The sequence below is a fragment of the Falco cherrug genome, chromosome 5 (genome assembly GCF_023634085.1).
Source record: "Falco cherrug isolate bFalChe1 chromosome 5, bFalChe1.pri, whole genome shotgun sequence".
Taxonomy (NCBI): Eukaryota; Metazoa; Chordata; class Aves; order Falconiformes; family Falconidae; genus Falco; species Falco cherrug.
This window is the reverse complement of record NC_073701.1, coordinates 3719066-3738381: the sequence shown is the minus strand read 5'-3', so window position 1 is coordinate 3738381 and position 19316 is coordinate 3719066. Positions and strand designations below refer to the sequence as shown.

The following is a 19316-nucleotide window of genomic DNA, read 5'->3' as shown; positions in this document are numbered from 1 at the left end:
GAGTGCCATAAAACCCAGAACCACCTTGCTTGCAGGTACCCAGAGAAGCCTTCTTGCCAAGCCTGTGGGGCCAGTGCGCTGCCTTGGCGTAACCAAGGGTCCAGGGGTAATGCCTCTTTCCCCTTCCCATTTCCAACTATGACCAGAGGTGCTGCACCTCATGAGGAAGACCACTCCCCTCCACCTAGGGCCCATCTCCCCAGTCATGTGCTTGCTTGCTGTAAGCAGCCCAGCCATCCAAGCCACCTCCACGCCTCACACACCCTTGGCAAACTCCCTCAGTCCTCTCACCCGTCCTTCATAGCCACCACATCCCACTTCACCTCACACACCCCTCAGACACCCCTCACAAAGAGAAAGCACAAGACCCTTCACAGAGAGTGACAAAGACCCCTCACAGAGAAAGCACAGGCACAAGAGATCCCTCACAGATGGCGAGCCCTCACAGCATAAGACCCCTCACAGACAGCATGATCCCTCAGAGAGCGAGAGCAAGTGCAAACCCTCGCAGTGAGACCCCTCACACAGACACCCCTCAGAGTGTGACCCTCAGAGCACAAGCAACACATCAGAGCACACAAGCGGGTGCAAGAGACCCCTCACAGAAAGCGAGTGTGTGAGAGACCCCTCACAGAAAGTGCGAGCCCTCACAGAGTGAGAGTAAGCACAACCCCTCACAGAGACACTCCTTATAGAGCGTGACCCCTCAGAGCACGCGAGCGGGTGCAAGAGACCCCTCACAGAGCACGCGTGCCCTCAGATAGCAAGAGCAAGCGTGACCCCTCAGAGACACCCTTCATAGAGTGCGATCCCTTAAGTGCATAAGTGGCCCCTCACAAAGCATGACAGACCCCTCACAGATTGAATCTTCAGTGAGAGATCCCTCACAGAGAGGGCGTGGGTGCAAGAGACCCCTCACAGAGGGCGAGCTCTTACAGAGCAAGAGCGAGCACGACCCCTCACAGTGAGTGTGCAAGAGACCCCTCACAGATAGCACAAGCCCTGAGAAAGTGAGAGCAAGCGCAACCCCTCACAGAGTGAGACCCCTAACAGAGACATCCCTCAGAGAGCGTGAGCGACCCCTCAGAGACAGCACGGATGCAAGAGACCCCTCACTGAGAGGGCGCGGGCTCAAGATCCCCCACAGAGAGCGCGACCCCTCACGGACAGTGAGTGCGTGAGAGACCTCTCAGAGAGCCTGACCCCTCACAGAGCTGCCTCGCCCCCCCGCCTCTCCCCCCGCCGGCAGCCGGCAGCCGGCAGCAGCCCCAACCGCGCGCGAGCCGCCTAACTCGGGAGACGCGCGCGGGCGCCACACGCCCCCACCGGCACCGCGGCAGCCGCTGCACTTCCGCTTCCCCCGGCGCGCGCCCGGGAAGGAGGGGGGCTGCGCGTGCGCTCTGGGCGGGCCGCTTCCCGGGCGCCTGCGCGTGAGCGCCGCCTCGCGCCTCCCGCCCTTTCCTCCTCCACCTCCTCGGCGAGGGCCCGGCCGCTGCTCCGCGCCCCGCCCCGGGCCGGGGATGCGCTGCGTGGCGGGCGAGGAGCGGGATGGAGGTGGAGGAGGCGTTCCCGTTGGTGGGGCAGATGGGGCCCTACCAGGTGTATCTGTGCGTCCTGCTGGCCGTGCTTCTCCAGGTGAGCCCCCCCCCCCCCCCCTTCCGTGGGGTGCAGCGCCCGGCTTGCATGAGGGAGGCAGTGGCGGCGGGGGATGCTCCCTCCCGCTCAGTGTGGGTGCTTTGGGCAGGTGGTGGCTCGGGTGGTTGGGTGGGTGTGCCTGGGGTGGGTGCTGCCTGGGGTGCAGATTGGTGCTGGAGGTTTTCTGCTGAGGGCTGCTGGTGGCAGGAACTGGTTTTCTGCGGTTTGCTGTGCCGCTGGCGCGGAGGTGACCTCTGTGCAAAGGCAGGGTGAACTTCTGCAGGGTGAATTTGGGGCAGACGGCTGGTGCTGTCTGTGCCGTGGTGCCTGGGGAGTCGTGTGCCTCGTGTCACTGGGTGAGCAAACTGGGAGTATTCAGTCTGTCAGGTGAAGGGCTTGTTGAAGTGAAATTAAACAGATTTCCATGAGCTGGGTTGGAAGACAGTGACTTCTGTCAGAGACTGTGCTGGGAATCTGACACAACCTAGGGTTAATGGCCTAGGCTAGTCATTTCTAGATTGCGTGGCTTGTTTGTGGTGGAAATGTTTGAATAGGTACAGGTGGTCACTGATACCTCTGTGTGCAGAAGCTGTCATCTAATCAGCTGATAGGCTATGGTTGCTTATGGTACTTTGATTTGCCTTAACTCTTGGAATGTAGGGGCAGTGGCTCTGCATTAGGTATTTGAACGAGGCTTTACATTTTGGGTAGTCAGGTTTGTGTTCTGTGAGATAAAAAACTGGACTGCCCTTAAGTTTCATGATTAAAATGGAGCTCAAAGTAACAGCGGTATGCTCTAGTATTAGAGGCTGCATGACCAGGTGATGTGCTCTGCAACCAGGTGTGTTGTCTTCACTCCAGCTTTGCTTCATCTTTGTGCCTATTCCTGTGGAGGTGGAGAGGAGAGATGAGGTTAATATGTGCACCTTCACAGTCAGGCCTAGACATAAAGTATAGTTTGAATCTGACAGAACTTTGGTTTACTCTATGCTAACTTCAGAAATTTAATTTTAGTGAATTCAGCTAGGCTGACAAATGCTGGGTTACAGCCACTGTGGAAACTTAGCAGCTGCAGGAGGGGAGAGGAGAACTTAAGTATCCTCCTGCCTCTGCTGCCCAGTATTTTATAGTGATCAAGAACTTCTAGTCATGAGCTGTGAGACTGAAGATGTCTTCTCCTGGCAGCTAGGGGACTGGCAGAAGTGTCAAGAAGCTGTATGAGAGGACCAAAGAAAATTCAAATGCCCGGTCCTGTCAACTGGGATATCTGTACTTGGTTGCAAAGCTATGATGATGAACAGCAAAAAATTTGCAGGTCTCTGTTCTTTGTATTGTTTCTCTTTGACTGATTTAGTTTATTAATCCTTTAAAGTTAGACATTGCTCAGAGTTTGTTCTGCTGGCTGACCAGCTTTGTATGCTCACTGAAGATCAGGAATTTAGGAAGGAATAGTTATTTTTTTCTTCTGGTGCCAGTCATGCTCTGGACCAATCTACAAGTGGTCTGTATTCCTACGGTTTTGAGTAGTATGGGTCAGCTGTTCTGTAATGCTTTTGTTTGTTTGTTTTCTTTTTAATGAATTAACTTGCATTTCTCATGGGAGAAGTAAACAAAGATCTTTACAAATCTGGAAGCTAATCAGAATAACTAAAGAAAAAAGGTAGCTGGTTTGCAGGACTTGTTTTTTTCTTTTTTTTTTTTTTTTTTTCTTCTCATATTATTGTTAATTCTTGAACTTTACCAATGAGGATCGTCCCCTGACTGGTATGTTTTCTTTGCTTCCTATCATGCCAGGCACAGGAGTTTGTAAGGGATTTAGATGTGAAGCTTGTTGTCTTTCAATCCATAAATTGATTCAGACTTGTACAACTGGTTCCTGCTTGGGTGGTTGATTGCTTTCTGTGTTCCTTTACTGATGCCAAGTTATGTAATGTGTCACTGGGATGTGCAAGAGCAAGACTGAAGGCAGGTTCCACGGCCACTGTTAGTCGTTTGTCTGGTTTATCGTCAAGTCTTTGGAGGATGGACTCAAGGGTAAGTAATGTAGAGGGTGTGTGATGTAGATTTAGGCAATCATGGGCTCCTTTAGTGGATTTGCTGCAGCATCAGGCTGCAGAATGAGAACTCCTGCTAGTCTATGTCACTGGCTCTGCCATGGACTGAGTATGCCATTTTATTGCTTGTTTCCCTGTCCCTTCCCATGTGCTCCCTCAGTTGGCTTGTATTTTTGCATTGGCCTATTGATATAAAAAATAATTTAACATTCTTAAAGATAAGACTACCACATGGGTGAAAAATATTTTTGTCTTTGCTGTGTCAAGTCCCTTAATCTCTGATGCTAATATACTGAAATTAAACTCTTGTTTTTCCTGCCCCATAAGATGCCCAGCAGATGTTCTTGCTTTCCTTATAGGCATTTGTGCTTTTTTATGTCTGCATGTTTCTTATCTCTTGAGTTTTCTACTTATATTTTTTGTCATCATAGTACTTTTGTCATATAAATTTCTACAGTGGACTGTTTCTACCATGCAGCCTTACTGACATGCCAATGTATCTGGTCTCTGAATTCTAATTACAACCATAGTTTAGTCAGAGAACTTTTTTGAGGCAAGCTGTACCAAATATTTGTGTCTGTATGGATGAGACTTTCCACATGATAGTAAACTTCCCTGTGGGCTTGAGCGAACTGGTAACTCGACCTGTGTAACGCACTTACTGACACTCTTGGGAAAAAACCTCCAGGCTGCTTGTAGTTGAAAAAAATATTTTTGTATGTCATCAGTGTAAAACTAGATTAAGTGTAAGTCTTGTGGGCTGCTTCTTTCATTTTCTTCACTGATCTGTATTATTTCTCTGCTACCTGCTGCTGTTATTCATTACCTTGTTGAGCTGTTACTGTATTAAGATATGCCTGGCTTATTCCCTACCAACTTCATAGGACTTTGCAAGATTTTTTAGGAATGTTTTATAGCAGTGGTTGGTAACTTTATAATGGAGTGACAACAGCTAATGTAGAGAAACATTTTCTTTTTTTTCCAAAATCTGTGGAATTACGCAAAGACCAAACTTACCCAACGAGTGTGGGGATAGTCTAATGATGTGACTTTGAGTCTTGCGTTTTCAGTGAACCTTTAAGAGAATGAGGGAGGAATAAAGGGAGCTGATGACTCTTAAAATACTTAGGGCTCTGAACTAAAAGCAATTGCTTGACACTTACTGATTACTAAAAAGGTGCTCACTACCTTTTGAAGAGTTTATATTGAAGCATTATTAAAGAATGATGTCTTCTGATGTTTGTTCAGTGTGTGTAGCAATGTTAGATAAAATCTCACATCTTGATCCGATGCTTGAAAGCATGCAAGCATATTTTAAAAAAAATTTTCTTGGTCCCTTGTGACCCAAAATACATGGTTGGAAGAGGCTCTGTCTTTGTTGGTGAATCTGAGCTATGTGATAGCCCAAGTCCAAACTGAATTTGCAGAAATCTGAGAACAGGAGTGTGTTCCTACTGGATCTCTAGTAAAAGGCTTCTTAAAACATGTTAAGAGTTTAAAAGGGAGGTCTTGTTTGCACAGCTGAAAAAGTCTTTGCCTAAAGTAATGAGTAATGTGCATTACGCAGCAGTATGGATAATTACCAAGGGTGGTGTTTCCATCCATCTTAGGGAGAACGGTTAAGATGGTAACATCAAGTTCCTTGAATAATAATTATTTTAAGGCAAAGACATTCTTGATGTAGTGCAGCTGTAATGAGTGGTGCTGCTAACATCTCTTCGCTGTTGGCAGCAAGTCATGTATGACTTCTGTCATTAGAACATCCCAATGCAGAAAGCTGCTCTTTAATCAGCTCATCTGCACAAATGTTTTGAGGGAAAGCATATTCTGGGACATGTGGCTTAAGTAAGGCAGACTCATTCCAAATCTTTAGAAATACATCAAAAGCAGTAGTGTCTGCCTTTGGATAGGATACAGATGTGATCCCATATAAAGCCTTCTTTAACTCTGTTCCTTGACATTTCTGATATATCCCCTGTACACGTTCTACCTCCTTAATAGCATGAGATGTTACTTTGTAGTTGTAGTGACAGTAATGAAATACTTTGTCAGTGCATCTTCTTTTAATACTTACATCTGCTTGAGTCTATTAAGCTGCTGTTTGAACTAGCCAGAAATGACCAGCTTACTCCCAGTCCTTGATGAGGTATACCATTAGAACTTTATCTGAATAGAAAGTACAAAAAATCTGAAAAGTAATGAAGAATTTAAAATGAAAGAAAGAGATGGGAATTACACAAATTGCCTTACAATTGCTAGCGTAGGGTGCTGAAGGCATTCCAGGGGCTTCATGACAGGTGTGCTGTTTACTGAAAGTTACTTGGACATAGTTCAACTGTAAGTATCTGTAAGGTATGTAAGCAAGGTGGCAGATATAAAAAAGATTTGCAGAATTGCTGTGTAACCTTCCTTCACTTTGATTATCTCACTGTTTGCCTTTTTTCTTTATGTCTATGGGAAAAGAAAGAGTTTTAAGTCCCTCAGATTGTCAAGAAAGCAGTTGTGGAATGTATGTCAAATGTGTGGCCACTTACATGGGAGGGGCGGTTTCAAATGTGGCATGAATACAAACATAAAAAGTAGGGGCCCAAATTCTTATTTCTTAAAGTAAGGTTCTTATTTCCACATCTTTTTGTGCATTGTATCTTACTCAGAACATGCTTATGCTAGAGGATGGTGTTGCTTTCTTTGCAGAAATTATGAAGGCTTTTAAAGTAGTTGCATCACTGAATATAAGTCCTTGTTCTGGTATAGCTTGGGAAAAAAATAAGCTAGGTGGATGTAATTATGTAAGTTAATCACACAAAGTACTCATTTAGCTAAGAATATTTCTGCCTGAAAGTCAGTGGAACTTTGAGGTGAAGACCATTCCTACCATTTGCTCCAGTTGAGTGGAGGGAGTCTTTTAAAGAAAAAGAAGTAGTTATTTTTTCACTTATTACATTTCATTTCAATGATTCAGATGCTAACCGAGATTCCTTGGTCCTTTAGTGGCCTTCTGTGAAAAAAACAGCTGCCAGAAGAATCTAATACAGTCAAGACCAGTGTGGTCTGGCTTTCTATAATTACTTCTTTCAGATCCTTAACTGTTCCATAAAAGAAACAGTCACATATTTTCTGATATTATAGTGATGTATATCACCTTATAAAAGTGAATGCTAAAAGAAACAGTCACATATTTTCTGATACTATAGCGATGTATATCACCTTATAAAAGTGAATGCAGCTGATGCAGACATCATGCTATATTCTTTAGAAAACCTGAAATAACAATGCTGAGTTTTGACGTGCTTCATTAGCAGTGAGGTCCTTAACTCTCAGAAATAATGCAGAAGTCTAAATTCTAATAACTGTTTCCTTGCCGATTAATTTTAAATAGCTAAATTGCTACTGTTTTTTCCAGAAGCAATCCTGAGTGGAAGAGTCTCATGAATACCTTATCAGCTGCCTACATCCCAGTCTTCCCTCAAAATTATGTTGTGTCTTAATTCAAACCAGTGCATCCACATAGCTAAGCCTTAAATTTATGCAGGGGGAAAAGTGTGGTCAGAGTATGATAAGTATGGTCAAAGTATGGTCAGAGCAAGCTTGAGGTATAGAAGAAACATGAGCCGTAGCTTTTGGGACCTTCCTTTTAGCTGCACTTAAACTGCAAAGCACATGTAATTGAGCTCATTTAGGTGATTCTAAGTGTCATTCACAATTGCTGTGTCTTGCTCTTTTAATGATCACTACACTCACTCTGACAGGGAAACCAGGCATTCTGTATGTATGTAGCTATATAAACACATCTAGCCAGCTTTTGCAATTTAACTTACAAGGTGACTTCAGTTTCTTGCAGTTCAGTCCTAGAAGATGTCTGTTCAATGTGCTGTTGTAAAGACTTAGCAGAGTTACTGCTGATGGGCATAGCAAAAAGCATAAATTTTGGGAGAACCACAGTAGACATTCTGAAAGCCTGGCAACAGAGGGAAGGAAGCAGATTGTTCTGCCTATTAAAAAAAAACAAAACACAACAGCAGACAAATGAAACTTTTTTTTAAAAGCAAAGGTTACGTGCTGTGTAAAGAGCGAAGTTGTCAGAAGGAACTCACTCTGGGGCTCTACTCTAGCTATGGCTGAATGCCTTGTTTTTGCAATGTCTTTTTAACAACTGGGAGTGGAAGGTGCCTGGGAGGCACTGTGTCAGTGGTGATTGGCATCTTTATATGTAGTGTGGGTAAAACATATGGGGACATGTTTTCAGATTATTAACAAGAAAGTTTTAGAATATTTTGTGCAATGGGATGGTATTTGGATTCAGCGGGAGCTGAAGCAATCCCATCTTCTGCTATTAATCAAGATGGCTTTCAGCCTGGCAAACTGTTGAGACAATTCATCTAGCCAGTCTGTCCTCTGAGCACCTTCAGAAGATGAGCCGGGGGGTTAGCAGGCATAATTCTACCAGACAGCAAAGAGTATGGAATAAAAATACTTGTATTGACACACTTATCTCCCTTTGCTGCTTCCCTGCCCATATGTACACACAGTCTAGCTTCCCATATTTCATAGGCAATAAGTTGCCTGTATTTTTCCACTAGCAAGTCACATCATCAAGTCTCTCGTCACTGACACTTCCTCCATTTTAGAGACTAATTTCCTTTTCTCTCAAGTGATAGAACCGGTAGATGTATAATTGAACTCGGAATAATTGTTTCCAACTTGCACATAACTGTTGCTCTTTATTTCTGACCCAAATAAAGTTTTGTGCTCTCAAATGTTGTTTGTTTGACTGGAGTGGTTAATGTAACTACTTCTATTTATAGGTAATGTAGTGCTTCATGTGCGTTGTTTGCATTAAGTAAAACCTTGGCTGGTACTTGGAAAAAGCAAGCATAGTGGGACTGAAGTCCCTCTGGAGCAATCGCATCTGTCTTCTAGGTCTTTTCTGTTTGCAGTATGACCTCTGATGAAGTTTGGGCTTAACCTGGTTAAACATTGTATTTCTGTTCACCTGTTCTTTTTCCTAATCCCGGTGGGCTTGGGGGGGAAAGGGTGTTAAGAATTTGCCTTGGAAGGCACAATGAAGCTTTTGAGATCCTTGGGTAAGGAAAGCTGAAGACAGTTGCGTGTATGCCCTATTACTGCTTTCCATTTGTGGTATGCTCTTCAGTTATTGGTGTCTTAAAAATACTTAGAGAAAGACCAGAGCTCTTCAGTCTTTTTGAATTTCCACCCCCCCTACAGACTTCCCACTGAAGATGTTAAATCCTTGTACAGTAAATCTAAGACTGCTGGCAGCTTTGTGTTTCTTCATTATTTTTCCCAGAACTTTAAGAAGTAATTCAGGGACTTCTGAGGCCTGTAGGCTGTACATTGAAAAATCGCTGGTTTAGCAAGTTCCACCAGAAAATTAGAAAAAAAACCTGTTTTCAGTTCTGGCTCATCGTGTTGCTCTGAAATAGCAGTAAACCAAAAGCTTTTGTAATTAAAAAAACCAAACCCCAAAACAAAACACGAGTAGATCCAATTGCTTATCCTGCAGGCAAGTCCTTAAAATGAATAAATGAATGAAAGCAGCTTATATAAATGTCAGCAATGTCTTTTAGTCTGGATACTTAAATAGCAGAAACTTCTGAAGTAATCAGTGTGTGCTTTTATTATGTCTTTTTACCGAGTTAAATGCTGTAGTCATTTGGTAGTGAGGAAGTCCAGGCACAGCTGAGAATGGGCTTTTCTCATACTCTTAGCAGAACTGGCTCTGTGAGATTAAGACACTCGCCCAATATTCTTTGGCAGTGTCCCAAACCAGCGTCTAAGGTGAGGACTTTGGTCTCTTACGATACTGATATTGGCTGTCATTTGGCTATGTTGATAGCCAAAGCAGGCTGGGAGACACGGAGAGAAAGAAGGATAAAGATGAAATGCAAACAAAAGAATAATCCTGTTTGTGGAGGCAGGACTAAATTCTGCCTGATACTTGTCAGCCCACAATTCCTGCTTTTTTTGTTACCAGGAGTTGCTGACTTTTTTTGTCATGTTATCATATAACGCCATTGAGACTGTTCAGTCCTGGGCTGGTTTTTAGTATATTGATAAAGTGGAATAGTAACTTCTGGCACTTTTTTGCTTTGTTCTCCTCTAAGTCCTTCTTCACATAATAGTGGAGTGGCACTTCTGATGTGGTATTGATGAAACTGTATAGCTGGTATTCAACTGGGGAGTCTTGGCACTTTACACATTAATGTAATTTAACTTTCTGGAATACTCCTGTTAAAGTAGAGGTAGTATTTATAATGGGTTTTGTAATTTTTGTTCTTGGTTCTTGTTTATTGGCTTGGTTCTCTAACTTATCAGTGTGTGAGCATTTTTAGCAGAGAGGAACTGCAAGTTTACATATAGATATTTTAATATGGCACCTAAGCTTTCTTTCGTCCTTTTGATTCTAAAGGCAGAAAGTTAATACTTCCAACTTGCATGTTCAGAGGCCATTCAACCTGTGATGCTGAGGGTGACTATTTCCTTTGCTCAGGGTGATCCGGTTGTAGCAGTGGCAAGTCCTGTCTCGGCCCTTTGAGATGCAGGCTGTGAGGCCATGCTAGGTAACTATGTTTGCTTCTTCTAAGTGGTGTTGCACGTACTCCAGCATACTACAAAAATGAAAATTGTTTAGGCTATAGTGCCTGAAGCAGTTCTGGACTCATGGTTTCGGTCTACCCAGCATGCAGTTGGCTGCTGTGCTAACTGTTTAAATATATAGTAAAACTACTGTTCATTTCTGTCACTGAACTTGATGCTTTGTAGGGCAAGGCTGTGAGGTTTTTTTCGGCGTGGTGTACTTTGTAACATGCCAGAAGCATTGTAGCATCTGCTTCTCCAGTCTAGGTCTTCAGCAAATTCTAGGTCTCCTTGGTATCCTGTGCATTGCCTCTACCTCCTATGCTTTTTTTTTTTTTGGGGGGGGGGGGGCGGGGGGAAGTATTTATGGTAATTTTTAACGATTCTGTGGTAGGTAGGACACTAGCTGTTAATTTATCCAACAGACTTACATCACAGTAGAGGAATCCTACTGAGCTGTTCTTAATCTTGTAAATTTTCATCTGTCCCGGAGCAAACCATATAGATAACTGTCTTGCAAGATTTTGCTTCAGTACAAGACTGACTTCTTAACAGCAAACTCATTGTCTGTATTTATAGCACTGTGGAGAAATCCAGCTTGCAGAAAGTGATAGCAACCTGTTTCATGATGGCAAGTTTTCTTGATTGTTCTGATGTTTGGGAGAATGGGGTGGTGGAAGAGTAGAAGAAGAATGCTTTTGGCACAGTTTAAGGAAATATGCGTATTCAGAGTTAAAACTCACTCATGATCTTGTGTGAAGAATACTGTTTTGTTCTTGGAGAACATTTTGTGGAACTTTGTTTTGATTTTTGTTTGTCAGCATCTTCATTCCACCCTCTGTTTTGCTCTCCAGTTATAAGCAGACTCTGACATGCCCTCTGTCTTGGGTTTATTGGCAGTAACTGAGAAATATCAAATGGTATCAGTTTACTTAAGATACTGGATCTCTAGGATGGCACTAGTGAAAAAAGTGCAGAGCTGAAAATACCTCACTAAATTTTGCTGGTAAAGATCACTTCTGCATGTTGGCAGAAAAAGGGGAGGTTCATTTTATTGTGATAGACTACAAAATAATTATTAAAGCAACTTGAGCTGAAGAGTTGAAGGTTTAGGTACGTGTCCTGCAGTCCTATCACCGATGCTGTAATGGGTTTTGTCATTGTTAGGTAGGCACGAGTACAGGTCCAAGACATGTGCAGCGTTCCCGTGGCTCTGACAGGCAAAGGTGTGTGCACGGGAGTTAGCTGCCACTTGGTCTGTCTTTGCAGAAAACTTGTACAATGAAGCTATTTGCTCTTGAGACTCAAATATTTGCCTGTGCTGATGGGGAGTGACGTGTCCCTTGTCTGTGCATGCACTGTTTGGTGGCAGCAGTTGCCTGGCTGATCAGCACGTGCTGGCCGGCCAGTCTGAGCAGAAGGAGCACCAAACCCCTACTGCTGCCATTGCCCATCCAAATGATACTGAGCATGAAACAGAATTGAGGCGTGTGTCTGTTTGGATGTTTCAAACAGAGAAGAAGGGGAAGCTAAGGGGACATTTTCCACAGACCTGTGGGAAATGAGGCTCTGAGTGTTGTGGTTTGCTGTACAGTGTTAGATTTCGCTGTAGATGTTAAAGAATTTCTGGAATAAAGTTAGGTGTGGTTTTGGACAGACTTTGGACTTTTTTCTGTGGATTCTTGAGGTCTACATTTTAAGGTTGAAAAAACGAAACTGGGTAGATTTTCTCAGTTTCTCTACAGAAATCCTAAGTTCTTTCAAAATGTGTGTTGATCCTCTCATTGACACAGGTAATAATCCAACAGTGGTTACATTCTTCATAGGGAATGTTTCCTGCCAGAGTGGGGCTGGGGTTGTCAAGTGTCTGAGAGATTACATCATGTTCTGCGCACTGTGATTCTTGCTTTGTAACTAAAACAGCCTTTCCTTCTGTCTTACATTCATTGTACAACCAAGAGGGGAAAGGTACTTTGGTAGAAGAGCGTGTTCTCAGCAGCCGATAATTTTGCAGCAGGAAGACGTTTTAGGGCTTTTCTAAGTAAGAGTTGGGGGGGGGGGGGGGGGGGCATGGGACATCATGTGAATTTCAAGACAGATCGCTCTTTTGAAATAACTCAGAACAGATGAGATCATCAGACTTTTAAAAAATCAGGTGACCCTCCAGCTTTTCAGCTGCTTGTCATGGGTTCAGGAGAAATAAGTCTAATCCTAAAATGTAACCGTCTCTTCATCACGGGCTTCTACCAGAGCAAGGTCATTTGTTGTTCTTCCTTAATTTCTGTCTTTCCTCAAGGTACAGTTTTTTTCATGTTTCTGTATTTGAAAGGTCAGAAGTTAGTGGCTTACTCATTATCTTGGTCAGCAGTGAATGCTTCAGCTGATACTTGTCTGGAATGACCAGGCTGGTTGTGAATTGCTGATGAGCTGATTAAAAAGGTTGAAGAAACTTCACAGAATTTAAGTCTTGCTTTTGTTTTTCATTTTTGCTTCATAATAGGTAAATTATGAAGTCTAAAAGTTTCATAAATTATTTTTGTGGGTGTGTTCGTTATACACAAATGAAACTATTGAAGTTCTTCCTTGTCCCTTACTAGTCTTACAAGAGATTCTACATTTTTTGTGGAAATAATTTATTATCAAAATGAGCACCAAGAAAGCTGGTCACGGCATTCCAGGCATTTCTGTTAATGTTAATTTCAAAATGTTATTTTGAAGTTAGTTTCAAAACCTGTTAATGAAATAGCTATAAATGGCTAACTAAAATCTTTTCTGCGTAGCAGAGAAAGTGAAAGTTTACAGGTTATTAAGGTGTTGCCTTTTACCAAATCTCCTTACACCATAGACTTTTAATCTAGACAGACTATAAAATTTTAACATACAAAGAATACAAACAAACAGGTGAAACTTGAACCAAACTAACGCAACTCAGCATTTCATCATCGGTGACTATGAGCTGGTGCCTCCTCCCCCGTGCTTGGTACTCATCTTGATTAACACAGATCAGTGCAAGGAATTCAATAGGGAACTGTTAACATCCACACAGAGCCAATTAAAATGTTTTATGAATAGAAGGTATACATTAAATGACATAAATTTGACTTGACTTGGGTTACAGAACAAATGAAAAATGAAGGGCTTTGTTTGCCACAGTGCCTATATTGTAGCCATTTTACATCTTATAAAGTCAGTGTATATATTTATATTTGCTTTAATAGTGTTTTATATTGATTTATATTTAATATATATTTTAATATTTTAAATTGCATAAATATAAATATTAATATTTTATATTTGATAGTGTTTATTTGTTTATAATGATTACTAGTCTACACAACTATGTTGCTAAGTGCAAGCATTTAGAATTCTTAAGGGGGGAATCTGCAGATTCATTTAACACAAACTCCTGCCTCTTACTGGAATGATATAACTGTATTTTTAATTTCTTTAACTTTAGAGTTTGTTTCATCATTTTTTAAGACTGCTTCTAGAAAATGTTTCTGATCTTCAGAATTATAAATGAATTTTTGGGGTGTTTGGTGGGGTTTCTTTTTGTTTTTGCAATGAAATGAAGAGGGCTTACCTGTTACCCAAAGTACAATGCAGATGAGCTCTAGGAAATACAGTCTTATGTCAGCAGTGACTCCAGTGAACATGAAAATAGAACAATAGTATTTGGTAACATCAAAATGTGTCTCCATTTTCATGTATTTCTTATTCAACAGATCAATTGGAAGTGTTTCTATCTTTGTTACATCCTTGCTTGCTGCAGCTACTAGGATGCTTAAGACTGATGTATTTTTTTTTTTTAATTGAAAAAATATCCATAGTGTTTCATTGTACCTGCAATCACTTATTTTTTGACTTAGTTTTCTGTAGCTGGGGTGGGTTTCACCTAGAGGAAAAATCAAAAGGGTTATGCTTTCTTTCTCTAAACCAAATGCCTTGAGGATTTCATTTCCTGAACTACTTCAAAAATATGTTTTGTTATTTCACAAGACAAAAGCAAGGATGTTATCACTTAGTCCTAACACGGAATTGTCTGAGTGAGTCAAGGTACAGGGATGCACCACAGATTGTGACCTATAATTCTCATTTCTCGGCAATTTCAAAACCTCTCAATATTGTTGAGAGTACTGTATCCACACATCCCTAGCAATGTGGCCACTCAGGTTTTTAACACCTGTTTCCCTATATAATGTAAGTCATTGCCTTCTTCCCCAGATGAAGTCTTTTACTTTTCATTGTTGTCTGTCTGGAAGTTGTTCTGTAGCTTAAATAATAACATAGTCAACAGACTGTGGTTTTTCTTCTAAATGGCTTTTGATATTCAACAATTTTATATTAAAAAATGGAAAGAGGATGATTTTTTAAAAAATACTTATTTACCTCCTGCTGCTGTGGCAGCAGTATATCATGTAGAATGCAAAAAGGAGCTGGTGAAAAGAAAATGCTTTCTGTTAATACCTTGGGGTCTCTGTGTTAATTTAGTAGTAAATCTCATTTAAATCTGGGTGTAACTGACTGCTCAGCTGTTGTACAGAACGAAATAGGGTTACCTGGTGTTGCGTGCATCTGAATTCAGAGGTCTTCAGACTTTTTTTTTTTTGTGCCTATCTATGGTCTTCTGAGTTTTGAGAATTACTTGTGTAGCAGCCTTCTGAGAGAACACAGCTCCTGCAGGTACATTCTTCAGGAGCAGAGGGAGGGGATGCTGAGAGCAGAGCAAGGACTGTATTCAGGATGTGACTGAAGTGGGGTTTCAGGAATGGAGTGACACATGCCTCGTGTCCACAGCATGGCCAAGGGGTTGTTATTCATGGAGGAAGTAGTAGGCGGGAGAAGCAACAGGATCTCTTTTGTTCAGGAGCTACTGTGCTGCGTTACTGTCCCTTAGTGAGGGCTTGAGACAAAAAGCAGTTTTATTTGGAGAGCAGGGGATCTTTGTGTTGTTGCCAGCAACTTGTGTTGTTTCTCAGAAGACTTTCTCATACGTCTTCTGTTCCAGAATTCATGGCACTTCTATGTTCAAACAGGTCTAAGAACCCTGGGCTTTAAGATGGAGTTGTAATGTAGCCTGTTAAAGCAGTGGCCTGTGAATGTTCTGAGCAAGCAGCAGTGACCCAGCTCTAGACCACACTTGAAATGTCTGTGTTTTCAGCAGTTTTATTAATTCTTTCTTAAACAAAGCCAGCTGTTAATCACTGTATTTAAATCTCTTGTATAAATGTGTAGAGTTGTAAGAAGATGCTTATGTACATTCACGTGTGCTTCTATCTTTTTTTTTTTTTTGTAAGAGTAAAACAGGTTCACGGAAGATTAAAAATAGAAAAGAATTAATTGTGGTAAAACTAGGATAGATTAAATATGAAACAGTGAAGAGGAGATCTATTCCAAATATCCAATTAGAGGAATGAACAACACAGGTGAAGTGAGAGGATATAATAAATATATTTGCATTAAAGAATAGTTTTATTGTGTCATTAGCAGTACTACCAACTGTTCATGCATCCAGGAGGTGCACTTGCTGTGTGTGGGAGCTGGGGGGGCTCTGGCTGAGGGAGGGGTGTCAGGAGGGAAACTTCTCTCAAATAATCAACAGATTAAAAAGTGCAAGAACCACTGTGTTGAAGTTGTGGTTTAGTGTGTGATATTTGGTAGATGGGGGCTACATGTGCCATCTTATAGTGGTAGAAGGCAAATATTAAAAAGGAATATTTTTTAATACCGACTTGATCCAGCTGCAGAGGAAACATTGCTTGGGTTATGTTTAGCAACCTTTACTTTTTTTTTTTTTTTTTCTTTTGTGCCAGCTCTATGCGGCCACTGAAGCCATCCTCATCGCATTGGTGGGCGCAACTCCTCCTTACCACTGGGATCTCCAAGAGCTCTCAGCAAATCAGAGCCATAGCAACCAGTCAGTGAGCGAGCAGAGAGCTTTTGGGGAATGGCTTCTGAATGCCAATGGCAGTGAGGTGCATAAGCACGTACACTTCAGCAGCAGCTTCACATCAATAGTCTCTGAGGTAAGTCGGAAATGTGTTTTGCTGCCTTGTGTCTGATCTTACCGAGTCGGTTGCAGGGAGCTGGTTGTACTGCTGCTTTCTTCCATGCTAATGCATGTTTTGATTAACAAATGAAACAGGTGCTACCTCCAAGTAGAGAACAGGTAATCTGCTCATATCTTTACTGGCAACAAAAACTAGCTTTATTTTGCTGTGCAGACTCTGACCAAAGTTCTGCTCTAAAACTTCCCACCTTTTCCATGTGGAAGTTATGTATTGGATCCTGTAGCCTGGTTCCACAATTGAGCCGGAATCGTGCTGTCCATTGTACTAATGTGCTCAAAATCCTTTATGGACCCTGAGCTCGCTCTGGCCACCTCTTGAGATTCCCTTGCTAAGGTCAAATGCATATAGTGCATCCATCATGCAGCTAGCCAGCAGTGGAGGAACTGGAGGGAAAGTAGCTTCTGCAGTCTTTGTAACTCCAGATAGGGGGAAGACATGGGCACTAGGGAGTCAGGTGGACAAAGCAACTCCCCCATCCCATCCCAAACCAAGCTTTAGCTTTATTGGTGTGGTCTCTGTGTTTTCTAAGTGTCTTCTTTCATGGGTCTAGCCACAATCCCTACAGAAATTATTCCAGCCTCTGCACTGATGTGTGCAACACCTGCCCTTCCTGGGGCCTTCAGTATCTGTTAATGTCAAATTGTTCCGTGCGAGAGCCCTGTCTGAGTGCATCTGCTAAAAGACCTGAATTTAGAGCTGTACAGTTGAGTCAAGTGTAGTACCACCTGATAATTCATGGCTATTGTCCAGAGGTATTAATGCTATCTGAATTACTCCTCCAAAGCACTTTATTGGTTATGAGCATATTAATGTAAGCTGCCAGTTTTGGAATAGTACCAAACAGTTGTGTACAACAGGCATTTCCTCTTATTCTGGTAATAAAGAGGATATGAGTACTTATGCCACTATTTAAATTAAAATCGTAATGGACAGTGGGGTTTTGTAAGTGTTATTGAAAGCTCAGTAAGGTTTTCAGACTTTCTCTGGACTTTTTTGCTTTTCAGTTTATCCAAGAGTCTTTCATTCTCTTAAACTTGACAAGTCAGACATTTGTGGACCTTAGCAGTGTTTTAGGACATAAATTTTATGAAGATTCTTATGCATTTTACTTGCATAAATAAATTGAGGTAAAGAACAAAGTTTACTTGAAAAATACAAAACTAAAAAACCCACAAAACTTAACAAAAACCAACAAACCTCAAACAAAAACAAACAAACAAAAAAAAAAACCCAGGCAACTTGTAGATTCTGCTTTGTAGTTCTTTTAACATATTTCTCAGTAAAGACCCATGTGTATAAAATCTTGTTAGCTCTCCTGTTTCCCACTGTTAAAGTATAATTTTTTTCAAAATTTCTTAGCTGAATGTGTGGTATATTTGGAAGTTGAATTGCATGCTAAATAGAAAGATTTTAGTGTGACTTGGGGGGGGTATGTCATCACTGTCTACTTTCTTTATTGATGTGTAAAGAAGCTTTTTCTATACTTGAGGAGGATGTTTTTAATGCTTATCTTGTAGCATCACTTACTACTACCATGACCATTGCAAATTTGCACTGAAAAATACTCTGATGTAAATACATGTAACATACATGTACATACATGTACCATGCTTTATACAAGGGAAAAGCCTTGAGTCCTTTAAAGGGCTTCTTAGCTGTTGAGATTAATTTGCAGAACAAATTTTGCTTCGCAACCAAATTATCCCTTAATCCCTGAATGATTCAGAAAGCATCTAATGTCACTGAGTTTCAGTGTTGGCAGCTTTTTAAATTTTTATACCAAAAGTCAGGGTATGATTCTTGTAGCTCTTATAAAACAAACTGACCATGTTATTTCAAGATAAAATTAATCTCATGTGCTATTATTATACAGATGGATTTTTCTGGGAATTGTCTTTAAAATCTGGAGAAGCTTCAAAAACTGATTTGCGGTCATGTGGTTAGTTTTAGAATTGAATTTTGTCAGTCTTGATGTTTTATGGGCACATTACCTACCATATCCGTAAACACCTCGCCGTTAAAGTGACAATTCAAAATGAAGCATATACTGAGAATAAGTAAGTTGTTTTCTTGGAGCTTCTGAATGATTTTGTTTTGTTAGCTCCCCTAATCTTGGTGAGGTTTAATTGCATGGCTCTGTTCTCGTGGTGAGGTAGTTTATAACTGAGCTTTGAAATAATATAAGCTTTGCTAGAAAGGATATCTAATGGGATTTTGGTAGAGGAAGAGAAGATTATGAGGAGAAGATTAGAGTGTTATTGCTGGGATAATGACATAATCACCAGCTTACCAGCACAGGAAGAAAAGTTGGGTGTCACTAATAGGAAACATTATCTCAAGATGCAAGAGGAGTAGAAAAAGAACAGATGTGGAGTTTTTAGAATACAAAAGGAAATAACTTTTGAGCAGTGAGGGCATGGCTTATTTTCATTCTGCTTTTTTTTTGGTGGGGAAAAAATCTCCTGTCAGGTTCAAATTGAGACATTAAGTCTGTTAGAATGAAAACATATAAAGGTCACTTTTGTATTTGGAATTAAAAGAACTGGAAATGACAGGAAGTACACTGTAAAAAAGATGAGTATTTGCAATACCAGAAAACCTGTCTAACCAAAGTGTTTCTCAGTGACAAGACAGTTCTTGGAGGAGCATATGCAGGATTCTCTTTGGACGTAAACCACAATTTTTATTTTTGCATAGTATGCCTACACACTGTGGGTGACATGTATCAAGAGATAGTACTGAGTCTTTTTAAGCTAACAGACTTATGTGAAAAAAAGCAATAAAAGAGAGAGTGGGAGAAGACTGCAAAACCTACAATACTCTGAGGGATCTGTCCCTGGTTTCAGAATCAACGACTGCATGTGATTTGGGGGAACAATGCAATTGGTTACTACCACCTGGTGAGTCTGGGAGACAGCAGTCGTGTTTTGGTGACCTGATGCTTAGGAGATGTATGTAA

The 19316-nt window shown here is 41.4% G+C and overlaps 1 protein-coding gene across 2 annotated transcripts in view; it reads left to right on the top strand.

The window, feature by feature from the left end:
• Positions 1-1436: 1436 nt before the first annotated feature.
• SLC22A15 (solute carrier family 22 member 15) overlaps positions 1437-19316 on the top strand; it is a 41369-nt gene continuing 23489 nt past the window's right edge. For both annotated transcript variants that reach the window (XM_055711824.1, XM_055711825.1), the window contains exons 1-2: positions 1437-1635; positions 16100-16312. In XM_055711824.1, coding sequence (XP_055567799.1) covers positions 1549-1635; positions 16100-16312 — 300 coding nt within the window. In that variant the 5' untranslated portion in view covers positions 1437-1548. The remainder of the gene's footprint in view (positions 1636-16099; positions 16313-19316) is intronic.